The 18246-nt window shown below is 44.3% G+C and overlaps 1 protein-coding gene across 6 annotated transcripts in view; it reads right to left on the reverse strand.

Moving 5' to 3' along the window:
* Positions 1-8568: 8568 nt before the first annotated feature.
* C1QTNF7 (C1q and TNF related 7) overlaps positions 8569-18246 on the reverse strand; it is a 40693-nt gene continuing 31015 nt past the window's right edge. For 5 of the 6 annotated variants that reach the window (XM_082238587.1, XM_082238586.1, XM_082238585.1 and 2 more), the window contains 2 exons: positions 10260-10505; positions 8569-9586 (listed from right to left, as the gene is read on the reverse strand). In XM_082238587.1, the coding sequence (XP_082094713.1) occupies positions 8955-9586; positions 10260-10497 (870 nt within the window). In that variant the 5' untranslated portion in view covers positions 10498-10505 and the 3' untranslated portion in view covers positions 8569-8954. Of the gene's footprint in view, positions 9587-10259; positions 10506-10842; positions 11946-18246 lie in introns of those variants that run through there. The other variant, XM_082238588.1, reaches the window with a different exon arrangement.

Genomic DNA, 18246 nt, shown 5'->3' on the forward strand with positions numbered 1-18246 from the left:
GGGGCTCACATATTTTATTGGGGGGCCAATGGCCCCTAGTTGGCTCCTATGCATGAAATCATATGAAGGGACAGGCTGCTTTAACCTAGAATCATAGAATCCTAGAGTTGGAAGAGACCACAAGGGCCATCGAGTCCAACCCCCTGCCAAGCAGGAAACACCATCAGAGCACTCCTGACATATGGTTGTCAAGCCTCTGCTTAAAGACCTCCAAAGTAGGAGACTCCACCACACTCCTTGGCAGCAAATTCCACTGTCAAACAGCTCTTACTGTCAGGAAGTTCTTCCTAATGTTTAGGTGGAATCTTCTTTCTTGTAGTTTGGATCCATTGCTCCGTGTCCGCTTCTCCGGAGCAGCAGAAAACAACCTTTCTCCCTCCTCTATGTGACATCCTTTTATATATTTGAACATGGCTATCATATCACCCCTTAACCTCCTGTTCTCCAGGCTAAACATGCCCAGCTCCCTTAGCCGTTCCTCATAAGGCATCGTTTCCAGGCCTTTGACCATTTTGGTTGCCTTCCTCTGGACACGTTCCAGTTTGTCAGTGTCCTTCTTGAACTGTGGTGCCCAGAACTGGACACAGTACTCCAGGTGAGGTCTGACCAGAGCAGAATACAGTGGCACTATTACTTCCCTTGATCTAGATGCTATACTCCTATTGATGCAGCCCAGAATTGCATTGGCTTTTTTAGCTGCTGCGTCACACCTGGCTGGCAGCAGTCTTTGCACTAGGCAGTCCTCTGGGATCCTCCTGTTTCACATACCCTGCGAACTCTAGAACCAGAATCGTGGAGTTGGAAGGAGCTCCGAGGGTCATCTAGTCCGAACCCCTGCAGTGTAGGACTCAGCGGAGAAAACCAACATTTTACAGTGGCAGTGACTGGGCACAAGTGAGTCAGCCGTTGTTCCTTCAGCCCTGTCCAGACAAAGCCCAGTCTTCCCTGTAAAAATAAATAAGGCCGCAATCCTCCACACTCTTAGAATCATAGAATTTTAGAGTTGGAGTAGACCCTGAGGAAGATCTGGTCCAGCCCCCTGCAATTCAGGAATATGCAGCTGACCCATCCAGGGATCGAACCTGCAACACTGGCGTTATCAGCACCAGACTCTTGCCAACACCGTTTGCAGGACAGTGGGCGCAATAGAGTTGTGAGGCTATAATTCATCTAAAATTTTGAGTTCAATCCATGTTGCAGGTTGCTGAAATCTAGGTTTTCAACCAAAAAAATCCCCCCCCAAAATACTCAGTTCTTCAAAGAGCAGTATAAAATTGCCCCCTTGTACCTTTTCCCAGGCCACATCCAGTACTTAGTTGCATGCAAAAGCATTGTGCTCTGTTGACATGCATGCATTTGTCCAAAATGTCTTTAAATACAATAATAATAGTTTTTCAAGTAAATTAAGAGCTCTTTTTTTTGCCACAGAAGAGGATGACAACGTTACATTTTCCAGTCATAACCTCCTTTTTGTAAATGATCTATTATCAGATCTAAATGTTTGAAATTAAAGAAAAATAGATATCACCAGCTATCCTAGTTTTCATCTTTGGGATTGCCACTGCTATACAGTTTGTGTGGCTTTAAGTACCATGTAGCAGACAAAAATCCAAGCAGGCATAAATCTAGTCCCAACAGAAGTGGGAATTTCTGCTGGCACAAGAGCCCTGTTAGTATAAGAAGTTGGCAACTCTGTTTATGGAATATCTTCTTCTAGTTCTTCTCCTTCTCAGCTAAGGAAAGATCTATCACATTTGGCAGACCGCTTCAGGGAGTGATGGCAAAGCCCAATGTTCATGTCAGTGCTATGAGGATAAAGAGTTGGCAGGATATGTGAAACAGGATCCCAGAGACTTGTGCAAAGTCGAGGACTGCTGCCAGCCACGTCAGAAGCAGTGTGCCCCTTTGCTGCTGCTGCTGCTTTATGATTTAATTTATTCTGTGTCCTCACAACAAGCATGTGGGGCAGGTAATACTGATAGTGTAACTGGCCCCAGGTCACCTTTTAAGCTTTGTGGATGGGCAGGGATTTAAAATCCTAGATCTCTCTGGCCCAACAGGCTGCCAACTATGTGGGAGAGCTCAGTCAGGAGAGCATGAGGGTTGTGGGTTTCTGCCCCATGTTGGACGAAAAGGTTCCTGCATTTTGGGTTGGACTAGATGACCCCACTGGTCCTTTCCAGCTCTACAGTTCTATGATTCACTGACTCCCATTATGACAGCTGGGATATATGTGCAATAAATATTTGTGTGCATTAGATAGAGGAATGCAGTAAATATGTGTGCAGTCTGTTCTTAAAGATATACTGTGCTTGCACACATGAGACCATCTACTGGCAGAGTCATGAATATACAGTACTTTGCTGCCTCTGTAATGGTATCTGCAGAAGCAGCAGTCTGGTTTTTTAGAATTATCCTATGTGGGAAAACAGAAGCCATTCTCTTATGTGCAAGAATACAATGGAAGGCAATCAGAAATTCCATGAGAGAGAGGTGGCTTTACCAAGTGAGTTTTCCTCCCGAGAGGAGTCTATTCCTAACACTGCACTACACCTTGGCTAATTTACATATGGCTCTGAATTGCAAAGAGCTAATTGAGGAACTGGACTTTGGTCAAATCAATGGGATTTAGCACCCTCTAGCAGCTGAAAGTGATTTACTATCAACAAGTTCAGTAAAAAAAAAGCAATAAAGTACACTGGATTACATTTCTCAATAGCTCTGATTTTAATTTACTTTATAAACTAACGTTTTGTTCTACAGATGATGGATGGCAAGTCAAAAGTGTGTAACAAAACAAGAAAAAATGTCTCACGGAAAGACCATCCCTAAAGCACTCAGTCTAATGGGATGTGTGCATGAGATGCTTCTAAAAATCACACGTGGCAGATTACATGCTACTGAAACGTGTGTGCTTCCTTCAATAAATGTCCTACATGCTGAATTTAAACAGCAAGCAATAAATTGTTTCTTGAAAAGATAAATTACCCAAAGGGAAAGATATAACTATTAAATAAGACAGGGCAGATGCAGTTCAGTAGGTGATATATAACCTATTGACTCAGATAGATGGCTTTCCTAGCCATATTTATCACCTAGGGGTTCAGATTAATGGCCTATTGAGTCAGATTTATCACCTTCTGGAACAGATTTATAAAAATGAACTGGATGCTCTACATTAAGCCACAGTTACCATTTATTGATTCACCAAATTTCTCACGAAAATATAAATAAACCCATGCTGCATATTAAAGATGTATCAAATGCTAAATCTGTTACTGCCAAAAAGTGGCGTTGGTGTTGTTTTTTAAATGTTTGGTTTCATTGAAAATGGGAAGCAAGGCCGTAATGTACACACACGCAAGACACTTTCCCCTATATCCTACAATAAAATGTGCTCAGCCTCTACCAGGGAACAGAAGGTCCAATGGGCGCTTCATAGTAGCCAGTCATGTGGATGGGTATTTTAGAACACAGCATTAGTTCACATTCTCTTATGTAAACAGGTTTTATGTCTTGACAGCCACTATAACCTAATGAATATACTTGGAAACTTTTCAGAACTTTTTTCAGGGGGAGGTAAACTAGCCTTATATAGAGTTACGGGGAGCTTGCTCACTATTTTGCAATATTTTGGCTGATTTAATAATGGTATTGACCTACTGTGGAATTTGGCCAACACAGCTACTTTTGCTCTTTTAAAAATAATATAGATACCAGTATAATATCTAAAGGTTCCCCCTGTGACCGATAGTACGAGACAGGCAATCTCCCACATCATGTCTACTTGTGGCCTCACTCTCCTTATCACTAGATCTCCTTCCTTTACACTGCCAGAGTTGTGCAGTTCCCAAATGGCTATGGAAGTGTTTTTGGGCGCTATCCAGCACGGGGCATGGAGGGCCACTGGGGCGGTTGCCCCAGGCACAAAATTATTAGGGGCACAAAATGTCAACACCCGGTGCTGCCTCAATAGAGCTGTGCGCTTCCATCACAGGCTCCATTGAAAATGGCTTTTCCATGCAAACCAGGAAGTGCCCTCCCCAGAAATAGGAATGACTCTTCTTATCTCTGCAGCTGCTATCTCCTAGGTGTCATGGACATCATTAGGCAGTTGAATAAGCCTGCATGCTCCATCCGTTTTCCTCCCTCCCCCTCTGCAGAGCCCCGGGCGCTGGCAATCCATGCTATGTCACAGGCCCCATCAGATGTAAATAGTTCTGACTGCAGACTCTTCAGCTGCCAGGCAGCATTTTGGAATGAATGGTGGAGCATGGACACTTGCCAGCACCACTTATCAGCTAGAAGAAAAGTGTTTTAACTGTGCAAACAGACATGAGAAGAGACCGGGAACTGGCCACTGGTGGTACAAAACTGGCGTGAGGGACCCTGTGGCCATCAATATGTTGTTGGGCTCCCAGCTCCCAGCCAGCCATGGCCAGTGGTCAGGATGATGGAAGCTCTAGAGAGCCACAGCTTCCCAGCCTTCCCCAACCCTAGTACAAAGGCCCTGAACACCTGGAAGGATTTTTCAGGTGGCAAGGAAAGGCACTCAGAATAGTTCCCACTCATTTTGTCTGGTACCAAAAGTCCATCAGTTTTTTCCGACAGTAAGAGCTGTCCGACATTGAAAGGTCCTCCTTGGGAGGTTGTGGATTGCCTTTCATTGCAGGTTTTTAAGCAGAGGTTGGATGGCCATCTGTCATGGATGCTCTGGCTGAGATTCCTGCATTGCAGGGGGTTGGACTAGATGGCCTTTGTGGGGGGTCCCTTCCAACTCTATAATTCTGATTCTATGAAATGCTAGAAATGTGTTCTTTTACCTTTATTGACAGCTGGGAATGTGGGGTGGTGGAGGACAGCATGCTCCGTCTGTTTTCCTCCCCCCACCCCCCGCACAGCCCTGGGCACTGGCAACCCATGCTATGCCACAGGCACCATCAGAAAGCACTCACTCAAGCCATCTTGCTGTTATTTTGCCAGTATTGATATTTTCTGAGGAGCTTTTCTGTATCTGCCATGGAATACCTGTGAATAATGAGAGTTGCTTATCTCTTCTACATCTTCTTCATGCCTAGCTGTGCAGTTGGGGGAGGGAAGAATTCAGTGTGCCCAATAATTTTATTTATATTTTTGTTCCTCCCTGAAGTTTCTAAATTTGAAGGAAATAAGTTTTTCATAGAACTTTGATGTAATTCTCTTGGAAATACGTTCTTTGCAGCAAAAGCTGTTGTACACAGCAGTGGCTTGTGGGAAACAAGTCAGGTCACTAACTCACTTCTCAAAGAAGACTCTTTAATATTTAAAAATGAATGCTACCTTAAGGAGCAATAAAACAAATGTACATAACATTGAATGAATGCACACACACACACACACACACACACACACTATTTTAAATTTCTTTTAAAGAAAGAAAATGTAAACATTCAAAGCTGCCCCACTGTGAGTCAGATTATAGTGGTACCTCGGGTTAAGAACTTAATTCGTTCTGGAGGTCCATTCTTAACCTGAAACTGTTCTTAACCTGAGGCACCACTTTAGGTAACGGGGCCTCCCGCTGCCGCCGCGACGCCGGAGCATGATTTCTGTTCTTATCCTGAAGCTTGCTGCTGACTGTTGTCTATACAGTGGCGTAGCGTGGGTTGTCAGCACCCGGGGCAAGACAAGTATTTTGCGCCTCCTAACCCATGGATTTGCGCCCCCTAACCCCCAGATGTTGCGCCCGGTGCGGCTGGCCCCCCCTGCACCCCCCACGCTACGCCACTGTGTCTATATACTGATGCAGTTGTTTCAGGCTGCCGTGTTTCCTTGCCTTACTTGGAGACGCCAGGGACTGTGTTCTGCCACCAGGAGGGGCAAGACAGGCTCCTGTCTCAGCATTCAGCTACAAATCAAATGGGTTGCAGAATGATGGTGGGGAGCAAGAGCAAGCAGAAAAACCTGCAATGATTTGTGCATGCTCTCTGTCTAAAGGGGTCAGTTGCGACCCATATTTGTTACCAAATAAATTGCCGGGCTTTCAAACAAACCATTGTTGTAAATCACCATTATGTGTATTTCAAGAAAAGCTACGAAGTTGGGGATGTGCTGTTTATTCTATAGTCGCTACTCATTGTTTATTCTATATTTGTTGCTTATTTCTGTAGCTGTTACTCATTGGAGCAGCTTCATGCTGAAATCTGGTACCGGAACATGTGGGACCAGGATCGTTCAGGCTGTGATCCACCTTCTTCCCTGGTGCCCTATGAGACAGTCCATGCCAAAGCCCTCCTGAGGCAAGGGAGAGGGGCTGAGCAGTTGGAATGGGCTCAGTCTGTGATGGAGGATGTGGCTTCTCCTCATGCCAGCCACGCTGAGGTAAACACGGCCGGGCTGAATATGGGCGGTAGCTGTGGGGCACGCTGTGTGTGTCTCTAACAAAATACACCCATATTCCCAAGCAGTTTTTGCCAGTACCTACAAGAGCAATGATCAAGATGTTTCTTGTTTAAGGAAATGCATGCCAATATTATTCAGCAGTTGAAAATACATAATCCACATGGGGAAATCTAAGGAAACTGAACTCACTTTTCCAGTGCTGTCATGACCCCGTTAAAGGGTAACATCTGTCTTTCCCGCTATGTATATTAGTGACTCAATTTCAGTCATAGGTGTGGTTAAGACACTTGTGAGTCCACACTTCATTTTAGCTTTATGTGGCTGTTAACACAGAGGGTGAGTAGCTGCACTTAGAGGCAGGAGCACAGCTGGAATTAATGAATTATTTTTGCCTTTTGCCATGTTATCACTTCGATGATAAATTTGAAAGTAGCTGCTATGAAAATGTGTTATAAGCAAGGATGAGAAATGAGAGTGCCATTGGGTAAGGAGTCTCAGCAATGGCGGCTCCCCCCCTTTCCTGGGTGGGCCATGTTTACGGCCTCCCCCTTTTTCCTAGCAACCATCCCCGGGTGGTAAGAGAGCACGTTGTGGCTGGTCTGCTGGGCGTGATTGCCTGACAAAACCTTAATTTCAAGTGGGCAAATCAGAAGCCCTTATTTCTCGTCAGGGTCTCACTGGTTGGCCAGGCACTGTCTGCTTTCATACCCTGCTGGCCAGCAATGCATTTAATCTGGCTGAGCACCCTCAGCATCATGTGGCAGCTAAGGCACTGGGTAGAATCTTAGTCATCAATTCCGGGATGAAGTGGTGCATCACCCTGTCTTGAACCAGTGGTGGATTCAAGCATCTAGTTGGATACTGTGAGAACAGAATGCTGGACTGGAAGGGCTATTGGTCTGCTCCAGGAGGCTCGCCTTATCATAGAATCATAGAATCATAGAGTTGGAAGAGACCACAAGGGCCATCGAGTCCAACCCCCTGCCAAGCAGGAAACACCATCAGAGCACTCCTGACATATGGTTGTCAAGCCTCTGCTTAAAGACCTCCAAAGTAGGAGACTCCACCACACTCCTTGGCAGCAAATTCCACTGTCAAACAGCTCTTACTGTCAGGAAGTTCTTCCTAATGTTTAGGTGGAATCTTCTTTCTTGTAGTTTGGATCCATTGCTCCGTGTCCGCTTCTCTGGAAACAACCTTTCTCCCTCCTCTATGTGACATCCTTTTATATATTTGAACATGGCTATCATATCACCCCTTAACCTCCTCTTCTCCAGGCTAAAGATGCCCAGCTCCCTTAGCCGTTCCTCATAAGGCATCGTTTCCAGGCCTTTGACCATTTTGGTTGCCCTCCTCTGGACACGTTCCAGTTTGTCAGTGTCCTTCTTGAACTGTGGTGCCCAGAACTGGACATAGTACTCCAGGTGAGGTCTGACCAGAGCAGAATACAGTGGCACTATTACTTCCCTTGATCTAGATGCTATACTCCTATTGATGTTCTTATGTATAATATATGCAGGGATGCGGGTGGCGCTGTGGTCTAAACCACTGAGCCTCTTGGGCTTGCCGATCAGAAGGTTGGCGGTTCAAATCCCCACGACGGGATGAGCTCCCGTTGCTCTGTCCCAGCTCCTGCCAATCTAGCAGTTCGAAAGCACAACAGCGCAAGGAGATAAATAGGTACCGCTGTGGCGGGAAGGTAAATTTCTGTGTGCTCTGGTTTCCATCACGGTGTTCCGTTGTGCCAGAAGTAGTTTAGTCATGCTACACATGACCCAGAAAGCTGTCTGTGGACAAACGCCGGCTCCCTTGGCCTGAAAGCGAGATGAGGGCTGCAACCCCATAGTCACCTTTGACTGGACTTAACCGTCCAGGGGTCCTTTACCTTTTTTTTTTAACCTTTTAATATTATATGCTTATGGGCAGCTTAACTTAGGAAACCTGGCCTTTATAAACACAAACATATTATGCATAGAATTGTTTGTATTTTTAGCTAATTGGTGAAAACCTGTGTGGATTAACAGGTAAAAACCTGTGTGGATTCGTTTGGCTCTGAGTTTCCCCAGAAAATTCCATTCCTATTTGGGTGGCAAGTAAGGCGGAGGGAAGGCATACTGGAATCAGCTTACACACTTAGAAAAGTCTTGACTATGGTCAAATCATTTCAAAGAGTGAACAGCAGTATAATTGCATTTACAATTTTTTCCTGCATTACTTTATTAACACTTACCTCCCTTGAACCATAAAAGTATTTACCACAGATATCATTTATATTTAGTTTTACAGAAATAGTAATCCAGCCATTTACTCAACATATTTTATATAAAACTGCATATACATTATCATACATTTGCTTAAATATTATAAGCATGGTTTCTGAGAGGACTGTTATGTACATCGACTTAGTAGAACCACCTGCTTCATAAAAGCAGCAGCAGACAGCATTTGTTACTGCAGGAGAAGTCCTCTGCTGCGGAGGCCTCATCAGCAAAACAAAAATCCTCCCTTGATTTGTCTCAGGCCAGATTCTGTTCATTGTCTTGAGTTCACTTAGAGGTTGCTTATCTCCAGCCTCACAGTTCATCTTCATCTGATAGAGAGTCAAGATAGTCTGTATCAACATACAGGAGGAATCCTGAAAACAGGCTGTCTGCCCACGTGGGATCGGCAAAGAGACCGTTCTGATCCGTGTAGAAGATCTCAAGCCAGACCTCGTCCTCCGGCTGAAGGTACATCACGGTGGACCCGGAAGCAACATCGTGGTTCCCTGTGTTGGCGTCAAAGGTCTTTATCCGGAACTTCCCATTGTGGACCAGGCCAATGGCAAGGTGTTTGTTTGCCAAAGTGATGTCATAGGAGAAGTAATAGATCCCTGGGATGGCGCATATGAACTTCCCGTTCGAAGGGTTGTAATGCCCTCCTTCATTGAAAAGGACTTTGTTGAAAACAATTGGCAGCCTTTCCTCCGGGTAACTCGTCGTGATCCCAACAGAGAAGGCGGATTTCAGAACTATTTGCCCACACTTGCAGGTTCCTGGTAATCCTGGCTTTCCTCTGTCTCCTTTCTCCCCCTTGGGACCCACGGGACCCACGGGACCCACGCTGCCTTTCACACCTCCTGACCCGGTGGGTCCTTTTTTGCCAGCTTCTCCTTGGTCACCTTTCTCCCCAGCTGGTCCTACAGGGCCAGTCTTTCCTCTTAAACCTTAAAAGAGAAGAAAGTCACTTAAATCCATTGTTTCCAAAGGCTCTAATATGTGACTTAGTTGGCTAGCATCCAGTTATTATTAAGCACACAAATAATCCAGGATTATTAGATACAAATGAAGCGCACAGCCAGTGGCAATATAGCTTTAAAGAATGCTCTTCCTTTATTTGCCCAAGGTATATATTTCTCTGATAGCAGGACTCCCACTGTCTCCACCAAAATACATAGGCTATCAAAGTATACAATGTGAATCTTGCCTTTTTTTAAGTTTAAAATATTCATTTCCAAGAGAGCAAGTTAAGTTTAGTTTAGAGCTGCGTCAAGTAGAATCAAATGAATGGAAGAAATGCAATGAACTCCTGACAATCAATACAAAATTAAACAAATTTGAATTACGTAGTGCTGAATACTTCCAATAAAGCATTTTACAGGGCTGGCATTGGAATCTAGGGGTGGTATTCAACTCAGAGTAGACCTACTGAAATAAATGAACCTAACTTAGCCAGGCTCAATAATTTCCTTGTGACTACACTGAGTAAAACTTAGCTGAATACCACTCAGTATTATAAAATGGTTTTGACAGAGTTTTGTTTTTTTAAAGAAAGAAAGAAAGAAAGAAAGAAAGAAAGAAAGAAAGAAAGAAAGAAAGAAGAGAATGAATATTCAGTACCTGGATTGCCTTTCTCGCCCCTTTCTCCCTTCCTGCCATCTCGGCCATCTCGGCCCGGGATCCCAATGCGCCCGTGAGGTCCAGGTAATCCATTATCTCCAGGAAGACCTGCAGCACCTGGCAACCCAGGTATGCTACATACGTATCTTGTGGAATAATGCTCGCCTTTAAACTGGCTGAGAAGAGGCTGCCCACTTGTACAGATGGCCAAACTTGTGACACAGAACAACACAAACATCTCTGGTGCTGGAAAAAATGCAAAATGTGCAGACAATCAATTCATCTTATTTAATTCAAACTTTAACAGTAGTTGATGGGCACTTGTTTAAAATATGTGCATTTATACACACATATAGGTACATAACACATTTTAGGTGCACACATATCAAAATACACAAATTATGTACATCTTTATGTTCCATCAGTTAGGGTTCTTCTTGATGGTTTTATGAAAATAATTAATTTCTAAGCAATTCCTTCTAAGTAAATGCGCTAAAGCTTAGGCTGTAAGAATCTTACCAACAGACTTTGTTTCAGGCAGAAAAAAATACCTAAATATACTATGCGAATCTCAATAGCATACCTTATTTTAGAAGACCAAATTATGTGCAGTTGTGGAGGCCCACCTACTGTATTTGCTTGGCAGGCAATTTGGGCCTCAACCTTAAAAGCGTTATTTTCCATGGGCAATTTCCCCCGGTGCTCTTGCGAAAATATATAGCTTGCATTAAGAAAAAAGATTTGACAGCTCTGCTCCTGAAAAACATTACATGTGTATGACTATGTGGCTTGTGACAACCAATTAATTTATGCCAGCTTTTACTTTTGGAAGAGAAGGTTATGCCTGGCAATGCTATACAGCAAAAGGATGGGATGGCAGGGAACAGAAAATTGACAGAAAATCTGTGTTAAGTCATCTGGCAATCTGCAAAAAAACAAGTAAACCATTTCCATTTTAGGAACCCATAAATAACATGGTGGCAGGAGGGTTGTGGAAGAGTTCAGGGCTGGCCCAAGAGATTTTGCTGCCTAAACTGGAGTCAAGTGGCACCCTTCCACACCATATGGCCTCTATTCTTGCTGTACCGTTCAGACACCAATTCCTGTCTATGCTCCATGACGCTGCCTGAAACCAGTTGCTTGACTCTGCTGCCGGGCCTGTGTAGCTCTGCCTCACACTGCTTTCTTCTGCTGCAAACTACACCCTGCCCACTGCTCTACAGCTGTTAGGGTGTAGCGGGGTCCTCAGCTAAGCATCTTCCTGCACACATCCAGCTCGGCCCTAAGACAGAGCAATCAGACGCCTTGCAAACTTTGCCAAAGCAAGAGGTGGCATTTTGCCCGCATTTTGTACATGATGCCAAGATGAAATACAGAAATATGAATGTAGCTGGATGTTGTTTTCATCGTTTTCCTTTTCTTTCTGTAAAATAATTAATGTATGTGCCAGCAAAAACATTACAAAATACACACCGGTTACTAGAGCCAACAGAATCTGTCAAGGATCAACTTGGAGAAATGCTGAACAGCTTGTAGAGCAACCTTCTGCATAATAACTTCTATACAATTCACTGAGGCCATGTAGCTGGCGCTGTGGTCTAAACCACTGAGCCTCTTGGGCTTGTGGTTCAGAAGGTCAGTGGTTCGAATCCCCATGATGGTGGTGAGCTCCCGTTGCTCAGTCCCAGCTCCTGCCAACCTAGCTGTTCGAAAGCACACCGGTGCAAGTAGATAAATAGGTACCGCTGCAGCGGGAAGGTAAATGGCATTTCTGTGCGCTCCGTTTAGTCATGCTGACCACATGACCCAGAAAACTGTCTGGACAAACGCCAGCTCCCACAGCCTTAAAGTGAGATGAGCGCCACAACCCCATAGTCGCCTTTGACTGGACTTAACTGTCCAGGGGTCCTTTACCTTTACCGTTACCTAAACCAGTTGACCTTGATGAGACCACATACTTTTCATAGACATCAGTTTAGCCCCAGAGTCTGCCTCTGTGGTTGTGTGTTCATGTGTACTGTACCATTACAAGTAGATAAATAGGTACTGCTCCAGTGGGAAGGTGAATGGCGTTTCTGTGCGCTGCTCTGGTTCGCCAGAATCGGCTTAGTCATGCTGGCCACATGACCTGGAAGCTGTCTGCGGAGAAATGCTGGCTCCCTCGGCCAATAAAGTGAGATGAGCACCGCAACCCCAGAGTCGTCCGTGGCTGGACCTAACAGTCAGGGGTCCCTTTACCTTTCAGGAAAAGTGGTACATTCCGGGAAATCAGAAAGTGGGACAGCTTCTCTAAATCAGGGATGTCCCTGGAAAATAGGGACACCTGGATGGTCTGTCATAATTATTATCATCATTATTATCTTCATCATCATGATGATAACGATGATGACAACTACTACTATTACTTAACTCACCCTTCACCATAAGATTCCAGGGCAGGTTACACCAATTAAGGCACAATATTAAACATTTTAAAACAACTTTAAACCACAGAAATAAGGTGTCTCTCTTATTATTAGCCTCTAGACTCAGGTAATGGGGGTGGGGGTGGGGAACCACAGCAGAGGGGTGTGGAAGGGGGCTGGTTCAGTGGCAGGTATGCCAACTGTATGGGGCTGAGGCCTCTACATCCCCCCCAGGTCATCTAGGGTGGGGCTCAGCTCCCCCTCCATCTTGAGGGGGCAGAGGATGCTTGGCAGAATGTTGCCCTGGGCCCCACAGCGTCAGGAGACAGTGCACAGACTAGCGTGACCTGGCACACGAATGTCACATCAGGAGGAGGTCTGAGCAGCCTCTCCTGATACAACAGTTCTCCCGTGCAACACGTGTGACATCATGCACATGTGTGACGTCACCCCCCCCCCCCGCGTTGGACGCATCTCAGGCCTGTGCTCATTGGAGAACGATCCTTTAGGCCGAGGGCCCACCCGTGAGGCGGACTGAGGCAGCTGTCTCGGGTGGTGGAATCACACGGACCTCTCTTCTGACTTACAACCAATAGTCATTGCCTCCACCGCTATTGCATTGACTTCTTTCCCCTTAGTTTCTGTGTGGCCGCTTGTAGAACTCAGCAGGGAGGAGGAAGGGGCTAGGTAGAATCCCTCAACTCTGCTGGTCATCAACTCTCTCTCTGCAAATCATCTCTATTGGTTTCTTTTAATTTACATTCATGGCAAAACATGTATTTCTAAATAGTAAAAAATAAAGAAAACAAAAACAAAAATTTGTGCTTAATTGCTTGAGTCATTCGTATTCCTATTATACTTGACTTCCCTCCCCCTTCTTACTTGGGTCCTCAGTTTTACTCATTTGAATGCCTCTCTTAACACGTCTTTGAGTTTGTTTTCCTGATTTTCCGCTATATTTTAGTACTTTAGTATTTAGTATTTTATTCTTACAGATTTCAACTTCCCTATAATAGTCTTTCAAATATTGTTTGAATATGCTCCAATCTTTTTTAAATTTTTGTTTTGTTTGATCTCTTATCTGCCCAGTCAACTTGTACATTTCCACGTACTCCATTAATTTGGTCAACCAATCTTTTTTGGTCAGTAAACATTCCCTTTTCCAGTTCTGTGCAATCACAACTCTTGCTGCGGTGGTGGCGTACATGAATCCTTTTAAAAATCTTTTGGAATCTGCTGTTGGTCTCTCTGCCCTCTGCCCTGTCAGGCTCCACGGGCACCAGCTGCCATTGCACTGATTGCTCCCTTGTCTCAGTATTAGGATATTTGGCCGGGTAAATATCCAAACAGGGCCATTTGGTTGGAATAAATCAGATGAGCACCTTCAGCAATGGCGGCTCACTTGTCCACCAGCCTCTCGAAGCTCTGTTTCCACAATCTAACCAATCTAACTCATTCCCAATATACAATACTCCTTCCCCTCATAAAATCGCTTAAAGTCATTTGATCACATAATAGGCAAATAATATCATCAAAGTATTTTGGCATGTAGACCTGTGCTTGAACAAGTTGGTTGTGTTTTTCTTGACTCAGGCACTGCAGAACTTGGAAGTTAGCTGTCTTGTCAACTGCTTTCAAACATGTGAAATACAAATGTCTGAAATGTCAAATATTTTCTATAGCAAATACAGAACCCCTGCCAAATTTTACTTATGAAAACAGTCATTCAAACTGTGGCAAGTTCTGTTATTAAAGCGGCACAGCTACAGTGATATTTCTACATCTCAGTTCTAGAATGCTGGAGGTGGGACAACTTTACTGGTCGTTAAAATTAAAAGCAGTAAAATTGAATATAATGGATGCACCATGGGCTCTTGTGAAGTTCTCCCCTGCAGGCTTATGGGCCACTAAAATCTGATCAGCTGTTATAGCCAAAACAAGAATTAATGCTTTTGCTGCAGGAGGTACCACTTAATACAGATGAAATTGTAGACCAAACCATCTTTGTTCCATACTGATGCTATAAGGAGGAATATAGAGCAACAGACCCAGTACATGACTCACAACATATGCATGGAATCTTGTTGTTGTTGTTTTAAGTTGGTGGTTTGGCACAACCAGCTAAGCAAAAAAAATATTCTGCCATTATGTGCTTCAATTTATCTCATGGGTGAGAAATCCAGGGTTGAAGTACTTAGCTTCCTTTGTATGAGATATCACTGGAGAGTTATAGTCTATTTTTTGCTTTATTAACAAATATTTGTTTTATTTACAAATATTGAAGCACAATCTGTTGGAAGGGGACTCGTCAAATCAGGCAGCAAAGCTGCTCATTCGGTGACAGATCCCCTCCGCCAAAGTCTACAGTGCTCCAACTCTGCACTCTAGTCTTAGTCAACACTTGCTAAGGTCTCAGCCTACCCCTGATGCTCCCTGATTTCAACTGCAAAACTGCATTCATGCCGTTTCTCTTTTCCTTTTATTAGATGAAAATTGTTGGCTTCCTAATAATCTGGTTTTTTTAAAGCAGAAATTGTAGCTTTGAAACAGCCAGAGGCTAGCAAAAGATTAATGGATATCAAGAAACATGGTGGTACTTTTGTGGAAGTCCCTGAACACTCATCAGTTGCCCATTTATTCACAGTAAGCAAAGCATCCCAGAGACAGTTGTATAACATGGTTTTGCTAGTTAATGTCCCAGCACCTTCTCTTTTAGTCTGCCGTGCAAATTCCATCTGTATCTCTAGAAGTGCTTTCCTAAAACCACCTTCCTTCAGCTGACAAAACCACTTTTCCCCTCCAGTTTAGCATACACTTCCGTTCTCACTCTAGAAAGCTGATAAAGACTAAGCTGTTGCAACCAATTGAACTTCCTGTGCCACAAATGAGTCAACAGTACCCATGTGTGTTTTGGGGGTCCTTTCCTATGCAGGTGTCAGGGAAGGGGAATCCCTTGCAGGCGACCACAGTGCTTGGAAACAGACAGTCAGATCATGTATCCAAAGTGACCAGAGAAGGAATGACTGCAGGGAGGAGCGCAGAGAGCAGAAACGCCATGGTGCATCTGTAGCAGCAAAACCGTACGCCTTCACCTGCCCTAGCTGTAACAAAACATGTCTCTCCTGTTTTGGTCTCTACAGCCACCGCAGGCACCTTCCAACAGTTTGACGTCACCTCCGAAGGTTCACTTCTTCATTGTCTACTCAATTCTAATGCCAAAGAGTTGGCTGAGTAAGATTTCTAAGAGATGTACTTCCTTGTCTCTTCCCATAACTAGCTGAAGCATTTTAAATTATGTATCACTACTCTTAAGCTACCCCTCCCTGCATGCACATTTCATACAAGTCACATAATTTCCCTTTTCTTGGTGCGGAATTTGGGGTTCTTTTGTGTCTGCATGACCCTGACACCAGTGATAGAACTACGTATGCTTCAAGGGGGAAATATGTGGGCAATAATATGAAGGATGGCAAAGAAGAAAGATAAAATATTATATTTTCAGATTTGTTGTGTGGATTTGGAACACAATACTTAACATCTGGTAATAAGCATTAATCACAGTAAAGTAATTACGACATGGTGGCACAAATATATTTTTTGCATTGTTGCTTGCTAGATAGAGTGATTCATACAGACCACCAAATAGCTGGCATAAGCTCATGGCATTCTGTCGCTGAAAACTTGGGCTGAAATCAAGGCAGAGACAATTACTTTTTTCACCATATTGGTATTCCACTATGTTGCCATCCAGTTCTGTGGTTATGGATTTTTTCAAAAGCCAAAGGAAGCCCAACATCACTCAAACCACAAAAAGACTTGCTGACAGAGTCTGCAGGACACTGAACCTCCACCTCATTCAAATGCTACAATTTTTCTCCACACTGGGGGGTGTCTGCCAAGTTAAGTGTGAATTCCAAGCATTATGGGTAAGTCATATAAACAAAACTCCAACTGACAGCTTTGTGGACCAGGAAAGAGGATAAACAATGAAAGATTTAAGGAGCAAAGCATTGTCCAGTAAGAGAAAAGATCCAATTCCATGCATGGATGGTGCAAAAGCAGAGAATGGTGTGGAAACAGAAATATGTCTGCTTTGGAAGGGTGCGCTTATCGGATTCCTGACAGTGCTTGCCCCATATAACACAATGAAAACAAAACAGAGCCCACCCACTCCAGAACATTTGTGATATAAAACATTGCACAGCACAACTTTAGCAGGAAGTTAAGGACATGCATGGATGGGAAACGAAGCAGTATGTCTGCCCTGAACCATTTGCATGCACAAAAAACACTGAAAGTGGGATCACATATAACTGCCCCAGTACCATCTTGAGCACAAATCATCACAAATCCACTATAAAAAGGATTTCTTAAAGGGAACGATGAAACATAATGAGGCCAATAGAATGAAACAAAGTATTGTAATGGCGCCATTCTCTCCCAGATTTTGTTTAGGTAAAGGGACCCCTGACCATTAGGTCCAGTCGCGGACAACTCTGGGGTTGCAGCGCTCATCTCGCTTTATTGACTGAGGAAGCCGGCGAACAGCTTGCGGGTCATGTGGCCAGCATGACTAAGCCGCTTCTGGCGAACCAGAGCAGTGCACGTTTACCTTCCCGCTGGAGCGGTACCTATTTATCTACTTGCGCTGCGTGCTTTCAATCTACTAAGTTGGCAGGAGAAGGGACCGAGCAACGGGAGCTCACCCTGTCACGGGGATTTGAACCACTGACCTTCAGATCAGCAAGCCCTAGGCTCTGTGGTGTAACCCACAGCGCCACCCACGTCCCATCAGATTTTGTTTAGCTAATACCTAAAATGCTTCCTCAATAGATACTGATGGCTAGAACATACTTGCCACATAAGTCACTGATGCCTATTAACTGCCAGTTATCTGACAAACCCCACTGACTGAAGGAACCATTTTGGCACATGGAATGAAGCCAGCACTGAAGGAGCTTGGCAGGGGCTTCAGTGCCATATTTACTTTGGGGAGAAGTAATGGTGCTTTAAATCTGTGATGAGGAAGATGGGTGACACCTGGCTTGAGAGCAGTACATGTGAAAAGGATCTAGGAGTCTTGGTTGACCACAAACTTGACATGAGCCAACAGTGTGACACGGCAGCTAAAAAAGCCAATGCAATTCTGGGCTGCATCAATAGGAGTAGAGCATCTAGATCAAGGGAAGTAATAGTGCCACTGTATTCTGCTCTGGTCAGACCTCACCTGGAGTACTGTGTCCAGTTCTGGGCACCACAGTTCAAGAAAGACACTGACAAACTGGAACGTGTCCAGAGGAGGGCAACCAAAATGGTCAAAGGCCTGGAAACGATGCCTTATGAGGAACGGCTAAGGGAGCTGGGCATGTTTAGCCTGGAGAAGAGGAGGTTAAGGGGTGATATGATAGCCATGTTCAAATATATAAAAGGATGTCACATAGAGGAGGGAGAAAGGTAGTTTTCTGCTGCTCCAGAGAAGCGGACACGGAGCAATGGATCCAAACTACAAGAAAGTAGATTCCACCTAAACATTAGGAAGAACTTCCTGACAGTAAGAGCTGTTCAACAGTGGAATTTGCTGC

This window comes from Podarcis vaucheri, assembly GCF_965113315.1.
Source record: "Podarcis vaucheri genome assembly, chromosome: 9".
NCBI lineage: Eukaryota > Metazoa > Chordata > Lepidosauria > Squamata > Lacertidae > Podarcis > Podarcis vaucheri.